This window comes from Equus przewalskii, chromosome 6, assembly GCF_037783145.1.
Source record: "Equus przewalskii isolate Varuska chromosome 6, EquPr2, whole genome shotgun sequence".
Classification (NCBI taxonomy): Eukaryota; Metazoa; Chordata; class Mammalia; order Perissodactyla; family Equidae; genus Equus; species Equus przewalskii.
The window spans coordinates 45249286-45264358 of record NC_091836.1 but is presented as its reverse complement, the minus strand read 5'-3'; the positions used below and the strand labels follow the sequence as shown (position 1 = coordinate 45264358).

At 60.2% G+C, this 15073-nt stretch overlaps 1 protein-coding gene and 1 long non-coding RNA gene across 6 annotated transcripts; one reads left to right on the top strand and one right to left on the bottom strand.

The window, feature by feature from the left end:
- Positions 1-2181: 2181 nt before the first annotated feature.
- GIPC1 (GIPC PDZ domain containing family member 1) lies at positions 2182-12580 on the bottom strand. 5 transcript variants are annotated; one of them, XM_070625232.1, is made up of 9 exons: positions 12304-12580; positions 9262-9316; positions 7381-7467; positions 5448-5761; positions 4601-4786; positions 4323-4503; positions 3452-3564; positions 3072-3153; positions 2182-2959 (listed from the first exon to the last, which is right to left on the bottom strand). In XM_070625232.1, exons 4-9 carry the CDS (start codon positions 5730-5732, stop codon positions 2808-2810), a joined length of 999 nt encoding a protein of 332 aa, XP_070481333.1. In that variant the 5' UTR covers positions 5733-5761; positions 7381-7467; positions 9262-9316; positions 12304-12580; the 3' UTR covers positions 2182-2807. The 5 variants fall into 5 exon arrangements, with proteins under 5 accessions (XP_070481333.1, XP_070481332.1, XP_070481329.1 ...); XM_070625231.1 differs by lacking the exon at positions 12304-12580 and adding an exon at positions 12063-12199; XM_070625228.1 differs by lacking the exon at positions 12304-12580 and adding an exon at positions 11279-11377.
- Positions 11482-14838, top strand: LOC103543700 (uncharacterized). Its single transcript, XR_542969.2, has 2 exons — positions 11482-12223; positions 14044-14838. It is a non-coding gene; the product is annotated as an uncharacterized lncRNA (long non-coding RNA).
- Positions 14839-15073: the final 235 nt, after the last annotated feature.

Here is a 15073-nt window from a genome sequence, read left to right as displayed (position 1 = left end):
CCTCCCGCCCTCCCGCCCTCCCTCCTGGGGCGGCTCCTCGGCTCCCGGCTCCCAGCCTCCTCCGCCCGCCCGCTGCTCAGGCTCAGGCCTCCAGGGGCCCGCTCCACCCAGTGTGTGCCTGCAGGGGACCTGAGGTGGCAGACCCCCTCTCTGTACTCCTGGCAATGGGCGGGGGCCACCTGGGCTTCAGCGCCCCCACCAGGGAGGGGGCTCCGGGGAGTTGGCCTGGCCCCCTGGACTCCCTCCCCTTGGCTGGCTGGAGCAGCCCCCTTCCCCCCAGGCGCAGGCCTCTCGCCTGCCTCATTAATAAAGCGGATAAAATCTAAACACTGGAAAATGTGAGCGTTGCCTGGGGCGGGCTGGGCGGCTGCAAGGGGTGCCGCTGCCCCTACACGGGCGGGTGGCGAAGTTGGGGGCCTAGCCCTGCGGGGGGCGGGGGGCAGCAGCACCCCCCCTGCCCTGCCAGAGCCTTGGTGGATGGTGGATGTCAGGTGGGTGGTGGCGGCAGTGCCGCGGGTGGACCAGCCCGGGTCCCTGGCCAGGAGATCCACCCACTATTTACACAGGGGCTTAAAGCCCAGGCTGGGCGGGCGGCACACCCCGGAGGGGAGGGGAAGGGACGGGAGGAGGCTAAGGGGCCAGGGAGCCAGGAGGCCCGGGGCCAGGAGCCTCTCCTCCATCCTGCTTGAGGATGTGGGGAGCAACATGTGGGACACACATGTCCCGTGCCACAGAGACGGGTAGCTGCACCTCTTGCCCTGAGAAGTAGGGTCACACCCCAGAGTCTCACACCTGAAGACATACAATTCTATTCCTTGACACTCTGAAACCAGCTACCATCACAGCCTGTCCCCAGCACAGTGGCAGCCATGTCCCTTGGAGCCTTGGGGTCAGCCGTCATCACACCTCTGAACTCGCTGAGACAGTGTCACCCCCGACACCAGATGCGCCCATAGTTACCAACTCTAACACCGGCCGCTTCTCTCAATGCCCTAAAATGCAGCCCCCAAGAAAGCCACTGTCACAGCCCTCAGTGCTGGGAGACACATCCGGCGGCACCCTGGGAGATACGCAGTCCTCACCACAAGACAGCCGCAGCCCACTCCATGTCACCCGAGACACCCCTTATGGTACAGGACAAGCTAAATAGGTACCCACCAGACACCTGAGAGGCAGGAGTGGCACTCCTGGGACCCACTGGTCACCCACTGCCCTAGGACCAGGAGCACCCAGAGCCTGGGACGCCCCAAGACGCACTCGCATGGCCACACTCCAGAACACTCTGGAACACAAAGACAATCACTACACCCTGTTCCCGCAACACAGACACAAGTTACAGCCCTCCACACGGCCACAACCCACCAACTGACAGACAGTCCTTCCCTCTCAACACCCAGACTCACAGCCACACCCCTCCACAAGCCCTGCTGGCCGGCAGCAGACACACAGGCCCCCCACAGGTGACCCCAGGGCGCCTGGCCCCGCCCCACCCCGAGAACACACCGCAGGCTGCGCGCGCACCCCCGCCCAGCCGCCCTCCCCGCCTGGTGGAAATGGGGAGCGGGCTGGGCTCTGTCTCAGCTCTCGGCTCGCCCCGAACATTCCTGCAGGGACCTCTGGCCTGGCTTCCCTTGCTTCAATCCTCGCTCTTCCCTCCAGGTCTGGCCAGGGTCCTGCCCCCTCCTGGATCCCCTCCTCAATCTTCAAGGATGAAGAGGGTTGTCAAAACAAGCATGCCGGGTTTATATCCAAACCGTGGCACACCATGGAAGCCCGCAGGCCCCGCACGTCCACAGTCAGCTGGGGTGGGGGCGCCTGGCGCCTATTCCCCATCAGCACTCTCCCCATCTCAGGCCCACCCACCTTTCTTTCTCCTTGCCTCCTAGCCCCGGGTTGTCGCAGCCGACAGCCTCATGCCCACTGTTCACACCAGGCTGGGGTGGCGGGAGGCCTTGTTCGAGAGGGAGCAAGATTTGCACCCTCAGGAGGCCAACAAGCTCTGGCCTTGCCTGGAAGCCTGGTGGCCTGCAGCCAGGAGACGCATCAGGCAGAACGGGTGGGGGGGGCCCGGGCCAGCTCCTAATTCAATTTGGAGCCCAGGGAGGATGGATTTCAGCTGCTACATTCTTTCCCAGCCCGGGCCCACCCCCCTCCCACACCCCGAAGCCACCACACAGGTCCAACAGCAGATAGATTCTTTATGTTCAAGACAGTAAATTCAGATACAAAAGCCCACCGCCATCGTCCCTCTCGTCCCATCCCCCCGGGGCCAGGCTGAGGGAGCCGGGGGTGGGGGAGGTTGGAGCGTTCACAGCAGACTCATGTTTCAAACGTGAAGGTAACAGACTCCACGCCGAGGGGGCTCCTCTCTGGGGTGGGGGGTATTATTGCATTTGCTGAGGGGGACGCCCCCCTTCTGCATTCCCTGCGTCAGGAAACTAGGGAGGTCACAACCCCCAAACAGAACCCGAGGCCCCAGGGAGACAGAGGACCAGTTTGGCAGCAGATGCAGGAAGTGTTGGGGGCGGGGGTGGCCGCCCAATCCGGCCAGTCCCTCCTCACGCCTGACCCAGCTGAGGTAGGTGGGGAAGAGGGCAGGGGGGGCCAGGGGCCCCAGCCAGGCTGGGAACCAGGGAGGGGGTGGTACCGATTGGAGTGGGGCAGGGGCGCGGCCCCACCTCCGCTCCACATCGCCTCGGCCTGCTGAGCCAGGCCCAAGACAGATGCTGGGGTCTGGGCTGTGGCGTCCCCCCACTGGGGTCTCCCACCAGGCCAGGCCCAGGTCATCACGAGGTCCAGTGGGAGGTCTAGTAACGGCCGACCTTGGCGTCCCCAATGGCCCCCCAGACGTCAAAGACGAACTCATCAGGAAAGGCGAAGTCACCCAGCCGTTCGTCCAGGGCCTCGGCCAGCTCATCTGGGTTCTTTTTGTCCTTTCCAAGCTCTACCATGGTGGCCGCTGGGGGCGGAGGGGTGGGCAGAACGGAGGCATAGATGGCAGGGGTGCTCGGAGCAGCCCCAGCCCCAAAGGACCTAGAAGCCCCTCCCCCAGACCCAGGCGCCCCACTCACCCAGCTCCGTGTCCCTGATGCCCATGTAACTCTCCAGCAGATCGTCCACCTTCTCAATGGCCTTCTCCTCGAAGGCCGAGGGCTGGGGGAGACAGCGACATCATGATACTGCCATAGAACTAATCGTACTCGCTAAGCGCCAGGCGCAGTTTTCACCACTTCACGTATATTAACTTGTGGTTCACCCTTATGACAACCCTGAAAATGTCAGTATTATTATCCTCATTTTACAGATGAGGAAACTGAGGCCCACTGGCCCCAGAAAGGTCCCAGGGCTGGGAGGTGGATCTGAATCCAGTGCCCAGAGCCCCTCAGCTAACAGCTGATGCTGCCACCTCTAAACGTGCAGGGAGGGGGCAAGGCCCAGCTGGCACACTCACCATGTCCTCTACCGTGGCAGGGCCCCTCGATCGGAGCCGGAGTGTCCCTCGGCCAGTGCCCAGCTGGGGGCCAGCACCAGGGCGGCCACCCCCGGAGCGGACGCTGATCATGTCTGTGGGAGGCAAGTCGGGGAAGCCCAGTTCCAGCATGCTCTGGGCAGGAACCCAGGCATCCAGCCTCAGACACCCCGTCCACCTGCTCGGACCTTCTGCAGGCTCTGGGGACGCAGGGGTTTGAGGCAACCCCAGGAGGGCAGGACTCCTGACTTAGCCTAGGCATGAGTTGTGGGGAGGCAGCCAGGGGCTGGGACTAGAAACGGCTGGAGGGGAGACTGGAGAGGGCCACTTCTGCTCCCAGGGTCGGAGGGACAGGAAGGGGGTGGGGCCTGGGTCCCTGCTGCTCTCCCCAAGGCAGGGGCGGGGGAGGAGGGGTACACCTGCTGGGCGGTGACCAGGCCTATCTGCCTGAGGAAGTGTTGGAGTCCCCCACCCCCACCCCAGGGGCCTCGGGCCCATTCCTGAGAGTTAGTGAAGCCAGAAGAAAAAGCAGGGGTGCTGGCACTGGCAGCCAAGCCTGGCTTCCTGGCGCTGGGGGGGCTGGCCAGGGTTGGGGGCACTTGGCTGGGCTAGTGGCTCCTGTAAGTCGGGTGTGGGAGCCACTTCCTCCTTGCCCCCATCTTCCTTGCAGGCTGGGCGGGGAGCCCAGCGCCGGCCCCCCCCCCCCCCCCCCCCCCCCCCGTGGCAGGGCGGAGCTGCCCTCCTTTCCACTGCAGGCGGCTGAGCTTGGCCGCCACCTGCTGGTGGCCCCGGCACTGCAGCCTGGACCCAAGAGAGCAGGGAGGTCAGGATGCTCCAGCGGGCAGCCCCTCACCAAAGGCCTTGCGGGGCTCCGTGAGCTTCAGCGTGAAGGTGCGGCCCCGGGGCAGCTCCTTGAGGAGCCGGGCCACCTCGTAGTGCCGGCAGCCCAGCAGGCTCTGCCCGTTGATGGCCTCGATCATGTCCCCCACGCTGATGAGCTGGATGTGGTCAATCACGCTGCCCTCCTTAATGCGCTGCGGGGGGAGGAGCTGTCAGCCCCCTGGCTCCACCCTTGGGTCCCGCGGCCCAGCCTCACCCCCGGGACTCCAAGTGCCCGTCCACCGCAGGCACCTTGATGAAGGCGTAGCCGGCTCCGTTGTCCGTGATGGTGAGCCCCAGCGCCTCCTCCGACTTGAAAACCTCCACCTCCTTGCGCTGCCCCTTGACATGGGCGAAGATGAAGTCCTCCAGCCCAATCTGGCCCCCCAGGAGCTTGTCCATGTCCACTTTGTGGGTGTTGAGGGTGCAGAACATCACCTGCAGGGGTGGGAGGCACTCAGCCCTCACCTCCCTCCTCGCCCTGCGCTAACCTCTACCTAACGGGGAAGGGAGGCAGCTGGGGAAGGCCTGGAGCCGTGCACCCCCGGAGCCAGTGCAGGGACCCCGCGGGACGTCCGCTCTACGCAGACTGGGGCTACTCTCCCAGCAGCAACCCCCTGCTGCGTCCAGGGCACAGAGCCTGGCACATGCGGGAAATGCTGGGGATACACGAAGGGGCGCAGACACCCACCGGTTTGCTGAGACCCCCCATCCACTTCCGCTCAACCCCACAGCTGCCCTCTTGCCTCCCTTCCTTCGGCCCCCAAGGCCCTCAGGGTCGGGCCTCTGGACGCATCTTAGAGAAGTGAACCCTGCGCGTGACCTCCAGCCCCTACAATCCGCCGGCGCGCAGGCCTCCCAAAGCCGCATGGGAACTCAGCCCCCAGCCCCGCCTCCAGCCCCCACAGTCCAAGGGGCGCAGGCCTCCCAAAGCCTCATGGGAACTCAGCCCCCACAATCCACCGGGGCGCAGGCCTCCCACAGCCGCATGGGCACTCAGCGCCCGGCCGGGCCTCCAGCCGCCCCAATCCGCCGGGGTGCGGGCCCAGGGCCTGCCCCTTCGCGCCAGCCCCAGCCCGCCCGGGGCCCGCGGCCGTACCTCGGCGGCCGGCAGCCGGAAGGCCTCGGCGATCTTGCCGTAGAGCTCCTTGACGTTGGTGAAGCCCTCGATACGGCCGGTGGGGCTGCCGTGGGCCAGCTGCGTGTGGAAGACGAGGCGGGGCCGCAGCGCGGGCGGCGGCGGCGGCAGGCCCGCGTGGGGCCCCCCTGCCACGCCGCCCAGCGGCCCCGGCTCCCCCACGCCCAGCCCGCCACGGCCCGGCTCGGCCTCCTCATTCTCCACCAGAGGCGGCGCCTTCTTCCGCCGCCCCAGTCCCAGCGGCATGAGCGGGAGCGGAGGGCGCGCGCGGGGACCTGCGGGCGGGAGCGGGCTCAGGGGCGGCGGGCCGCGCGGGGCTTCGTGGGGCCAGGCTCGTGCCCATCCCGCAGGCGGGAACGCGGAGGTCCGCGCGCCGGCGCCTCTCCTCTTTCTCAGTCGCGGTCACTGGTGCTGCCCGGGAACAGCGTCCGGCTCTCCCCTCCGGAGCACCGGGCAAATGGACTCGTGAGAGGAAGGGACACGCGACACTTCTAGGCTGCAGCATCTAGTTACCGGAGCGCGAGCCTCCGAGGACTCTCTCTCCCCGGCAGGCGGGCCACCCCGTGCGAGACGGCGGCGGCTCGCTCAGGCCTGGCCCTGAGTGACTATCGTGGATGGAACCTCCGCTGAGCTGCACCGCACATGCAGCAGGAGCAAAAAATACATCTTCCTGGAGTTCAGCCACTGAGACTTTTGGGGTTGTTTGTTACTGCAGCAAAACTTGTCCTGAGTTTTCCCCCTTCCTTTCCCCACTCTCTCTCTCTCTTTCTTTCTTTCTTTCTTTCTCCGTCCCTCCCTTCAAATATGTTTTGGGTGGTTACTATATTTCTTGCACCACTTTAGATAATGCTTTCAATAACTCAAGCAAGGCCTCTGACTAGGGCCAGCAGGTGCTGTTACACAGGTTGTTCGCTGTGCAAAGCACCAGACATGGTGTGGTGATGTGTCTGCTGGGAGGAAGGGCTGCCTGTTTCTACAGTCTAGCTGGGGCTCCGTCCATGCTGTCCAGAAGCATGCAGTCCAGAGGGGAAGATGCACAACGAGCAAGCAAATGTATAAATGGCTAATATAATTTCTAATAGTGCTATGGAGACAATAACCCGACACGAGTTCTATCGACAGGGTCAGGGGGCTCTCTGAGCAGGCGAAGCTGAACCTGAGACCTCAAGGACAGGAAGATGTATCCACATGAGGATGGGAGGCAAGAACGTTCCAGGCAGAGGGAGCAGCCAGTACAAAGGCCCTGAGGTGGGGACGGGCTTGGCATGTTGGAGGAACAGTAAGGACGCCCATGTAGTTGGAAAAGAGTGAATCACGGGGACAGCAGGGGGAGGTGGGGCAGGGAGGGGACAGGGCAGAGGGAGCCGGGCCTTGTGGGCCTCCGGGAGGACAGACTTTTGCTCTGAGTGAGGTGGGAGCCCTGGAGAGTTCGGAGCAGACTCAGATGAGCAAGAGAGTGGTGCAGCTGGAGGGGGTGCACAACAGGAGGACGTGAGAGGGAAGGAACAGAGGTGATGCGGCCTTAGGGACTGGGAAAGAGTTCACATGTCACTTTTAAGTCACATGTCCGAAGTCACCGAGGCCGTCTGACTCCCAACTCCAAGTTCATACCCGCAAAGCTGCCTGTCCCCTCAGCACCTGGGCCTTGTGGGCCTGGTCTGCAGATGGGTTGCCCCGTCCACGTGGCCAAGTTGTATGGGGATCGCAGCAGGCCAAATCCTGTTTCTGTGGATAGGGGACTCCTGCTCCCTGCCTCCAGCCCGCCTCCTCCAGGGAGCCATCCTGGATCCAGTGCAGCCAGTGTCCTCATGCCTCCACTCATTTATTCATTCGCTCATTCATTCATTCTCCAACCCCTCTCCACCGTCCCCTGGTCCAGCCCGTCCTCGCTTACCTAGACTAGTGCAGGCGCGTCCTCTGGCTCTCCTGGCTCCTGCCCTGGCCCCGACGGCCTCTTGTCGACACAGCAGCCACAGCGACCCTGGAGAATGGAAGTCCCGTCACGTCTGCACTCTGCCCCACCCCTCCCAGGGCGCCCACCTCCCTCAGAGTAACAGTCCACGTCCTCCCCTCAGCCTACAGGCCCCAAGGACCGGCCCCCTCTCCTCCCTGCCCTTATCTCCCCGCTCTTCCCCTCACTCGTTCCCTCCAGCCACACGGGCCTCGTCCCCATCCCTCCAACACACAGGGTCAAGTCCAGCCTCAGGGCCTTTGCGTTGGCTGTGCCCTCTGGAATCCACACAACTCCCCCTCTCACCTCTTTCAGGGGGAATATATATTTCATTCATTTATCTCCTTCACTGTCTGTGCTCTGAAAGGGCAGGGAATTCTGTCCGTCTCATTCATCCCTATATTCTTAGTGCAGAGACCAGTGTCTGGCACAGAGCAGCTGCTCAATAAATATGTGTTGAACGAATGAATGGATGAATGAAGGATCCTAATATTCCCCAGCCCCCCAGGCCCTGTGCCCGGGTGTGGGGAGATAAGAGGCACAGGCTGCAGGTGCTGCCTACAGGAGGGTCTTGTCTCCCCAGCAACAGCACAGGCCCTACCTCTGGGGTCTCCCTCCCTTGCTTCCCAGCACAGTTATGGGCACAGGGCAGGGGCCTCCTGCAGCCAGGAAGACAGGGACTGCATCTCTTGTCTTTCACTGTGGTTTCATTTGTCACTCTCCTCATAATCAATAATGCCAAACAACCTTGCATACGTTTATCAACCGTTTGGATTTGCCCTTTTCTGAATTCCCTGTTTAAGTCTTCGCCCATTTTTAAAAGTGCATGGTGTCTGTTTTTAATTGCAAGGCCTGTCTTTCTTGTTCTTATTCATTTGTGAGAACTCTTTATATATGCTGGATACTAGTCTTTTATTGGTTATCTCATCTCTCTATCCATAGCACCCATCAGTGGATCTAGCACACAGTAGGCGCTCACTGAATATCTGACAAAATATAAATTCTGAATGAATAAACCAGTACTGCTCCCTCAAGTTATTTCTTTTTTTTCTTTTCTTTTCTTTTTTTTTTAAGATTAGCACCCGAGCTAACATCCGTTGTCTTCTCCTTTTTTTTTCTTCTTCTCCCGGAAGCCCCCCAGTACATAGTTGTACATTCTAGTTGCAGGTCCTTCTGATTGTGCTATGTGGGACACCACCTCAGCGTGGCCTGACGAGCGGTGCCATGTCCGCACCCAGGATCTGAACCAGTGAAACCCTGGGCCACTGAAGTGGAGCACGCAAACTTGACCACTCAGACACCAGGCTGGACCCCCAAGTTATTTCATTACACAAAATGATGCTAAAAAGAAAAAACCCTCGCCATCACCCCCTGTCATTCCCCTCCCCCAGCTCCCCATATATTTTAGCAAGATACTAAGAACATGAGTCTGGACCTGACTTCTCTACTTACTAGCTGTGTGACCTTGGGCACACGTCCTCACCTCTCTGAGCTCCAAGGCAATCACGCATGCCCTGGAACAGCTCCTGGCACACAATACAGGTTCATAAATATTGGTGATCATTACTACTATTCCACCTGTACCATCTTTCAGCGAGTTGCCAAGATTCAAGCTTCTTCCTTTGCCCAGGGCCCCACATCCTGCTCCCCAGTGCCAGCCCCCTTCCTCTGCCTGTACGCGCTGCCCTGCTTCAGGCTGGCTTCCATGCCCGCACTTGTGAGGGGAATAGCAGTGCTGAGGGAGGCCGGTTCTTAATGAAGTCTGGGCTTCCAGGCCAGAAGAGGCAGAGTGGCCTGGGTTCAAATCCCGCCCCTGCCACTTACCAGCTGTGTGGCTATGGGCAAGTCACTTCACTTCATGGGGTCTTAGTTTCCTCATCTGAAAAAAGGGCAGAATTCCTGTCAGGGTCCTTATGGGAATCCAAAGAGATTATGCATTTAACCCGATTACCACTTTGTTTGACATTCAGTTTAAAGAAGCTGTTATCATTATTGTCATTATTATTATTGCCTCCTCCCCTGCCCTGCCCAGGAACATCCCAGTCCTCTCTGCCTGGGAAGGCCTATGCCAGGCCACCTCCTCCAGGCAGCCTTCCCAGCTTGCCCCAGCCTGTTGGAACCGTCCCTGTGGTCCTGACAGCTCAGGCCCATGAACTTAATTACACGTTGCCCGGGCAGAACTCTTGTCTTCCAGTCTTAAGCTGTTATTTAACTTCATGTCTCTATTTTAAAACGTAAACCAGACCAAGTCACTCCCTGGCCTCAAATCTTACAACAGGTCCCCACCTGACCTGACGGAGGAGAAGCTCCAAACTCCCTCAGGTGACCCACAGAGGCTGCAGGATCGCCGCTCTGGCTGCTTCTCCTGCCCCGGCCACACGGCTTGCAGCTCTGAGCTCAGAGCGTGGCCCGGCCACAGAGCCTTCGTCCCGCCTGACCTTCGTAGGGCTGGCTGCTGCTTGTTATTCAGACCTGGGCCCCAAAGTCACCCCCTCCGAGAGCCCCTGGTGCCTGCTCTCTCCCCTGCCGCCCCTCGTGTTTACCCAGAGCACTCAGCAGCATCTGCAGGTGCCTCCCTTATTCACTGGCTCACAGGTCTGTCACTCGTCTCCCCCCACAATGGCAGCTCCCAGGGAGCGGGCATTTTGTCCCATTCCCTATTGTACCCTCTGTGCCAAGAACAGAGCCTGGCCCCTCAGAGGAGCTCAACACACACTGTGGAAGAAGGACCCTGTGGACGCCCCTTCTGACGGCTCTGGAGCCGCCCTCCTCAGCAGCCTGGCGAGCTGTGCACCGCCCCGCCCTCCTCACTCCGTGGCCTCTCAAATGGGCTGGCACACAGGGATGGGGAGGCGTTCCAGCCCCGCCAGAGCTAGGGGGCTGCAAATCCAGCCGCCCACCCTCCCTCCCCTGGGAGGGCCTGAAACTTAGCAACCCCACGGCCACACAGAGCCACAGTGGGGCAGCAGGAGGTGGGGTCTTGGGTCTTGGGAGTCCTCAGAAGCCGGGGGAGGGGGACACCACGCCCAGGCTCCCCTTTCCAGTTGGGCATTGCTTTGGGGAAGAGGGCGGGAGGCCTCTGATTCAGTCTTGAAAAACCGGCTCCTGGGTGTTTCCGGGGAGAAGGCCTACCGCGGGCCTCGGCCCAGGGTTCCCAGGGGCGTCCAGCAGGCAGAGGACTCGAGGGTCCTGGGCCCCCTGAAGACGTCACTCTCTCAGGACCTTCTCAGCCTTGCCTTTTTAGCTCAGGGGAGAAGGGACATGGGGGCAGCTTCCTGTCTGAGCAGCTGGTGTCTGGTCACCTCTGGGGGAGGGAAGCAGAGACCAGCAGGTGTGGCCCAGGTGGTATGCATGGGTGTGTGGCACGGGAGCTGGTAGGGAAGCCCGAGCCACGGAGCCACGGGGCTTCTGGTCTAGCGGCTGAGACTCGAGTTCTGGACTCTAAGGCACGACTTTCAGTCCCAGGTCTGCCACTTACTAGCTGTGTGACCTCGCGCCAGTCACTCCCCCTTCTCTGGGCCTGCCAGTTCACCTCTAGAAGCGGTAACAGCACCTTCCACGAGGTGGGCGGCTTCCGCGGCGCGCACGGTAAACACCGGACACGGAATCCGTCGACGGATGCTGCCCGCGCGCCCGTTTCTTGATTATCCTGGAGGCCCCAGCGCTGCCCCGGCGCCCCAGGCCCTGGAGGGCGGGACGCGGTCGCCGCGGGGAGGCGCCGGGAGGGCTCGGGAGGACCGCGCCGCGCAGGGGGATGCACGGCGGGCGGGGGCCACCCGCGCCGCCCAGACCTCCCGCCCGCCCCGCGGGCCCGCCGCCCGCCGCCCGGGGGGACACTCACCCGCGCCGCCGCCGCGCCCGGTCGGCCCTCCGCAAACTCGGGCCCGGCCGCTCCCGCAGCCGCGGCCGGGGGCGGGGGCGGGGCCGGCGCCGCGCCCGCCAATCAGAAGCTGCCGTCCCAGCGCGCGGCCAATCGGCGGCGCGCAGCCGGCCCCGCCCCCGGCGGCGGAAGCGGCCCGGAGCGGCCCCCGCGCCCAGCGCAGTGCGCCCGCCCGGCCGTGGGCCGTACCACCGCGCGTGGGGGGAGCCGCGAGGGGCTGCGAGGCGGCTGGCCGTGGGAGTCAGGGCGCCAAGGCTGAGTGTCGGGGAGCGGAGGCGGACTCCCGAAGTCCGGAAGTACGGACCGTTCAGGAAACCCGGCAGAGGGCGGAGGGCGGCCCCCAGTCCTCGGCCGGGCCCGCCCCTGCCCAAACCCGGCATCCTCGGAGCGGATGAAAAGACGCATTCATTCCAGGCGGGCGGGCGGAGGACGAGATGAATAGGGAGGGTCCGAGTGTCCCTGCTCCCTGGGGCGTACAATGGACAAGGACGTTCATTCATTCATTCGTTCACGCGTCAAATATTTAACGTGCCCTTGCTCCAGGCCAGGCTTTGGCCTATCTCTGCTCCTGGTGGAGGGAACAGTGCGTGCAAAGGCCTAGAGGACGGCCGGAGGGATCCAGCACGCTTTATTTAGGATGGTGCACTCTCGGAGGAGCTGGCAAAGCCGTGTGAAAGGGTGCAGCGGTGCGGGGAGCGGCGCGAGATGGCCTGCTCGCGTGTTGCTTAGACCGGCGAATACTTACTGAGCACATACTCCGTGCTACACTACGAAGGGCGCCCAGCTCGCCGCGGTCCTGCCCTCGGGGAGCTGACCTTCCATGAGTCTGTCTCCTCCAGCTGACTGTCCCCCACCCCGGTCCCGCACAGAGCCGGGTCTCAGCACAAGTGTGGATGAAAGGACCAGGTAAGACCACCTCTAGGTTTGGCTTGTAACCGGGATTTCTCAGGCGGGAACAGGTCCAGGAAACAGAGACACAAACGCACCTCGCACAGGCCAGGACCCTTGGTTCCCAGGACTGGTGAGATTTCCTTGTTCTGGTTCAAAGCCAGCCCCTTGGGCAGCTGGGGCTAGACCAGGAGTTCGCTGTGTGTTCTGGGATTTGTAGTTCCTGGAGGCCTCTAATTGCTGCGACCCTGCTCAAGCCTCATTGAATGCCTGGGTCTTTGCAGTCCCCAGAGTGCGCTGCTGTGCATCCCAGCCCTGCCTGGGCCTGCAGAGGTGCAATGTGAAAGGGGAGAGTGGGCCCTGGGCTTAGCTGCTGAGGGCTGCCCGGCGGCCCCACCCAGCTGACAAACACCGCGACTGCCGTGGCAACAGGCACAGCCATTGTCCTCCTCTTCCTGTTCTGCTGACCTCTGCTACTCCCACGGAGCGATCAGTGGCCTCGGCTGGGCCAGAGCCCTGTGTGGGACTGTGCCCACTGCTCTACCTGCCCCTGACATCTGAGCTGCCCCCACACACCTGGAGGGGGCAGTAGGTGGGGCTGCAGGGCAGCAGAATCTTGAGCCGGAATCCACCTGTGGACTGAGGAGGAAGTGCCCAGGCAGGGATGAGGGGGGTGCCCAAGGGCACAGAGCAGTGCCAGGCACCTCCTCCCCAATTTTATAGCTCAAGAGGCATGCCTGAAAACTGAGGCATCAGTGATGCAGGCGGGCTCGTCCATGGGGAATGGGTATTCAGTAGGCTCAGGACCAGCCCTTAGAGTGCTTGTTCCTTACAATGGGGAAAAGAGAAAAAGGCACAGGGGATAAACGTGGAGGTCAGCGCCTTAACCAAGGGATTACAGCCGACTCACCCGTGATGGGAAGGCCGTCCTCGCACGCCCCCTGCCGTGATTTACTGAGAAGGACGCAGCAACACCTGTGAAGTACTTGGTCCTGCCCAAAGTGTGTAACCTGACGAGACAACCACACACATCCCGACTGAGGATGTTCTGCAAAAAGCAAGCTGACCTGGACTCTTCAAACAGGTCTACGTCATGAACGGCAAAATCTGTCCGTTAACTAAATGAGTGAATAAACAAAAGGCTGGGGAACAATTCTAGATTGGAGGAGACAAAAGAGAGATGACAACCAAAATCAATGTATGATCCTTGATTGGATCCTCGATAAAAATTTCAAAAAAAGATAGAACAGTCTATGAAGGATATTCTTGGGCAAATCGGGGATATGTGAATGTGGAGTGGATATTATACAATGACATCATAGCCATGTCAAACTCTCTGAGTGTGAGCGCTGTGCTGTGGTGAGACCAGAGGATGTTCTTGTTCTTAAGAGACACACGCTGAATTCTTTGGTGCTAAGTTTATGAGGCCTGCGACTGTCAAATGGCTCAGAAAAAAATGATAAATGTATGCAACATTTTATATACTATATTGAAATGTGGTATACATTAGTATTAGTATATAGGGAGATGGAAAGAGAGCAAACAGGGCAGAATAATAACAATTGCCACTGAACCCAGGAGAGAGGCATCTGGGTGTTCATTTCACTATTCTTGTAAGTTTCCTACAGCTTTGAAAATTGCAGTATAGACATTGGAATGAAATACCCCCTTTTCCCTCCCATCCCCAGAGGCAGCCCTCCAGTGGGTTTAACATGCACCAGTTTGTGTCTTTCTCTGAAAATGTGCATTGTTTTATGTGTGTGTTATGTTGTATTTGGTCTCTTACTTTTTTCACACTCAGCACTGTATTGCTTGTTTACTCGTTTGTTTCACACTAGGAAGTGAAGATCCATCTGTATTGCTAATGTCTTGAATCTGTTTTCTTCTAACTGAGCCTTGGTGCCCCACGGAATGCACCCCTTCCGTCTGAGTCCTCTGTTCCCCAGGGACGGACACCAGGCAGCCTCCAGCTCACCACACCACAGTGAACAGCCACGGATATGCCCCCTTAGGGACCTGGGGAGAGCCTCCACAGAAGAGAGACCTGGCTGCAGAGGTGCTGGGGCACAGGGCGAACTCAACTACTACGTGGCCCCCAGAGCAGCTGCCCCCATCACACCCACTGACAGTGGGGGAGAGTCCCACGTCCCCATATCTCCGCCAGCCACTGGTATTATCCAGCTTCTAATTTTTGCCACTCTGACTCACTGTCAAGTGACATCCTATTGCTTTACTTTACGTTTCTCTGATTTCTAATCACTTTGTGCATCTCTTCCTTGGCTTGATGGCCTGCGGGTCTTCCTCTTCTGTAAACGCCCGTTCAGACTCTGCCTATGTCTCGCTGGGGGTTGCTGTCTTGTTCTTGTTGATTTGCATGTGTTCCTCAGACTCTAGATCTGCACTGTCCCATCTGATCCAACGTGAACTCTCCACTCTCCACACATGGCTCCTGAGCACTTGAAGTGTGGCTAATGCAAACTGAGCTGTCCGGTCAGTGGAAAGCACACCGGCTTTCTAAGACTTAGTACAAACAGAAGGGTATATCACATCTTGTTAACTCATTTTATACTGATTCCATGTCACAGTAATAGTAATGTTGATGTATTGGGCTAAATAAAGTGTATTCAAATTAATTTCACCTTTTTATTATTTGAATGTGACTATGAGAAAATTCAAAGTTGCGCGTGCATGTGCATAGTTCTGCTGGATGGGGCTGGGATGGCGACAGTGCTTAAACAGAGCTTGCCATGAGCCAGGCCATTTAACTCTCCTAATGACCCCAAGAAGTAGACACAGGTTACACAGCGAAACATTCTCCTATCTGCTATGTGACAATTGGCTTCGCCCATGACATCCCTCATTGGAAGG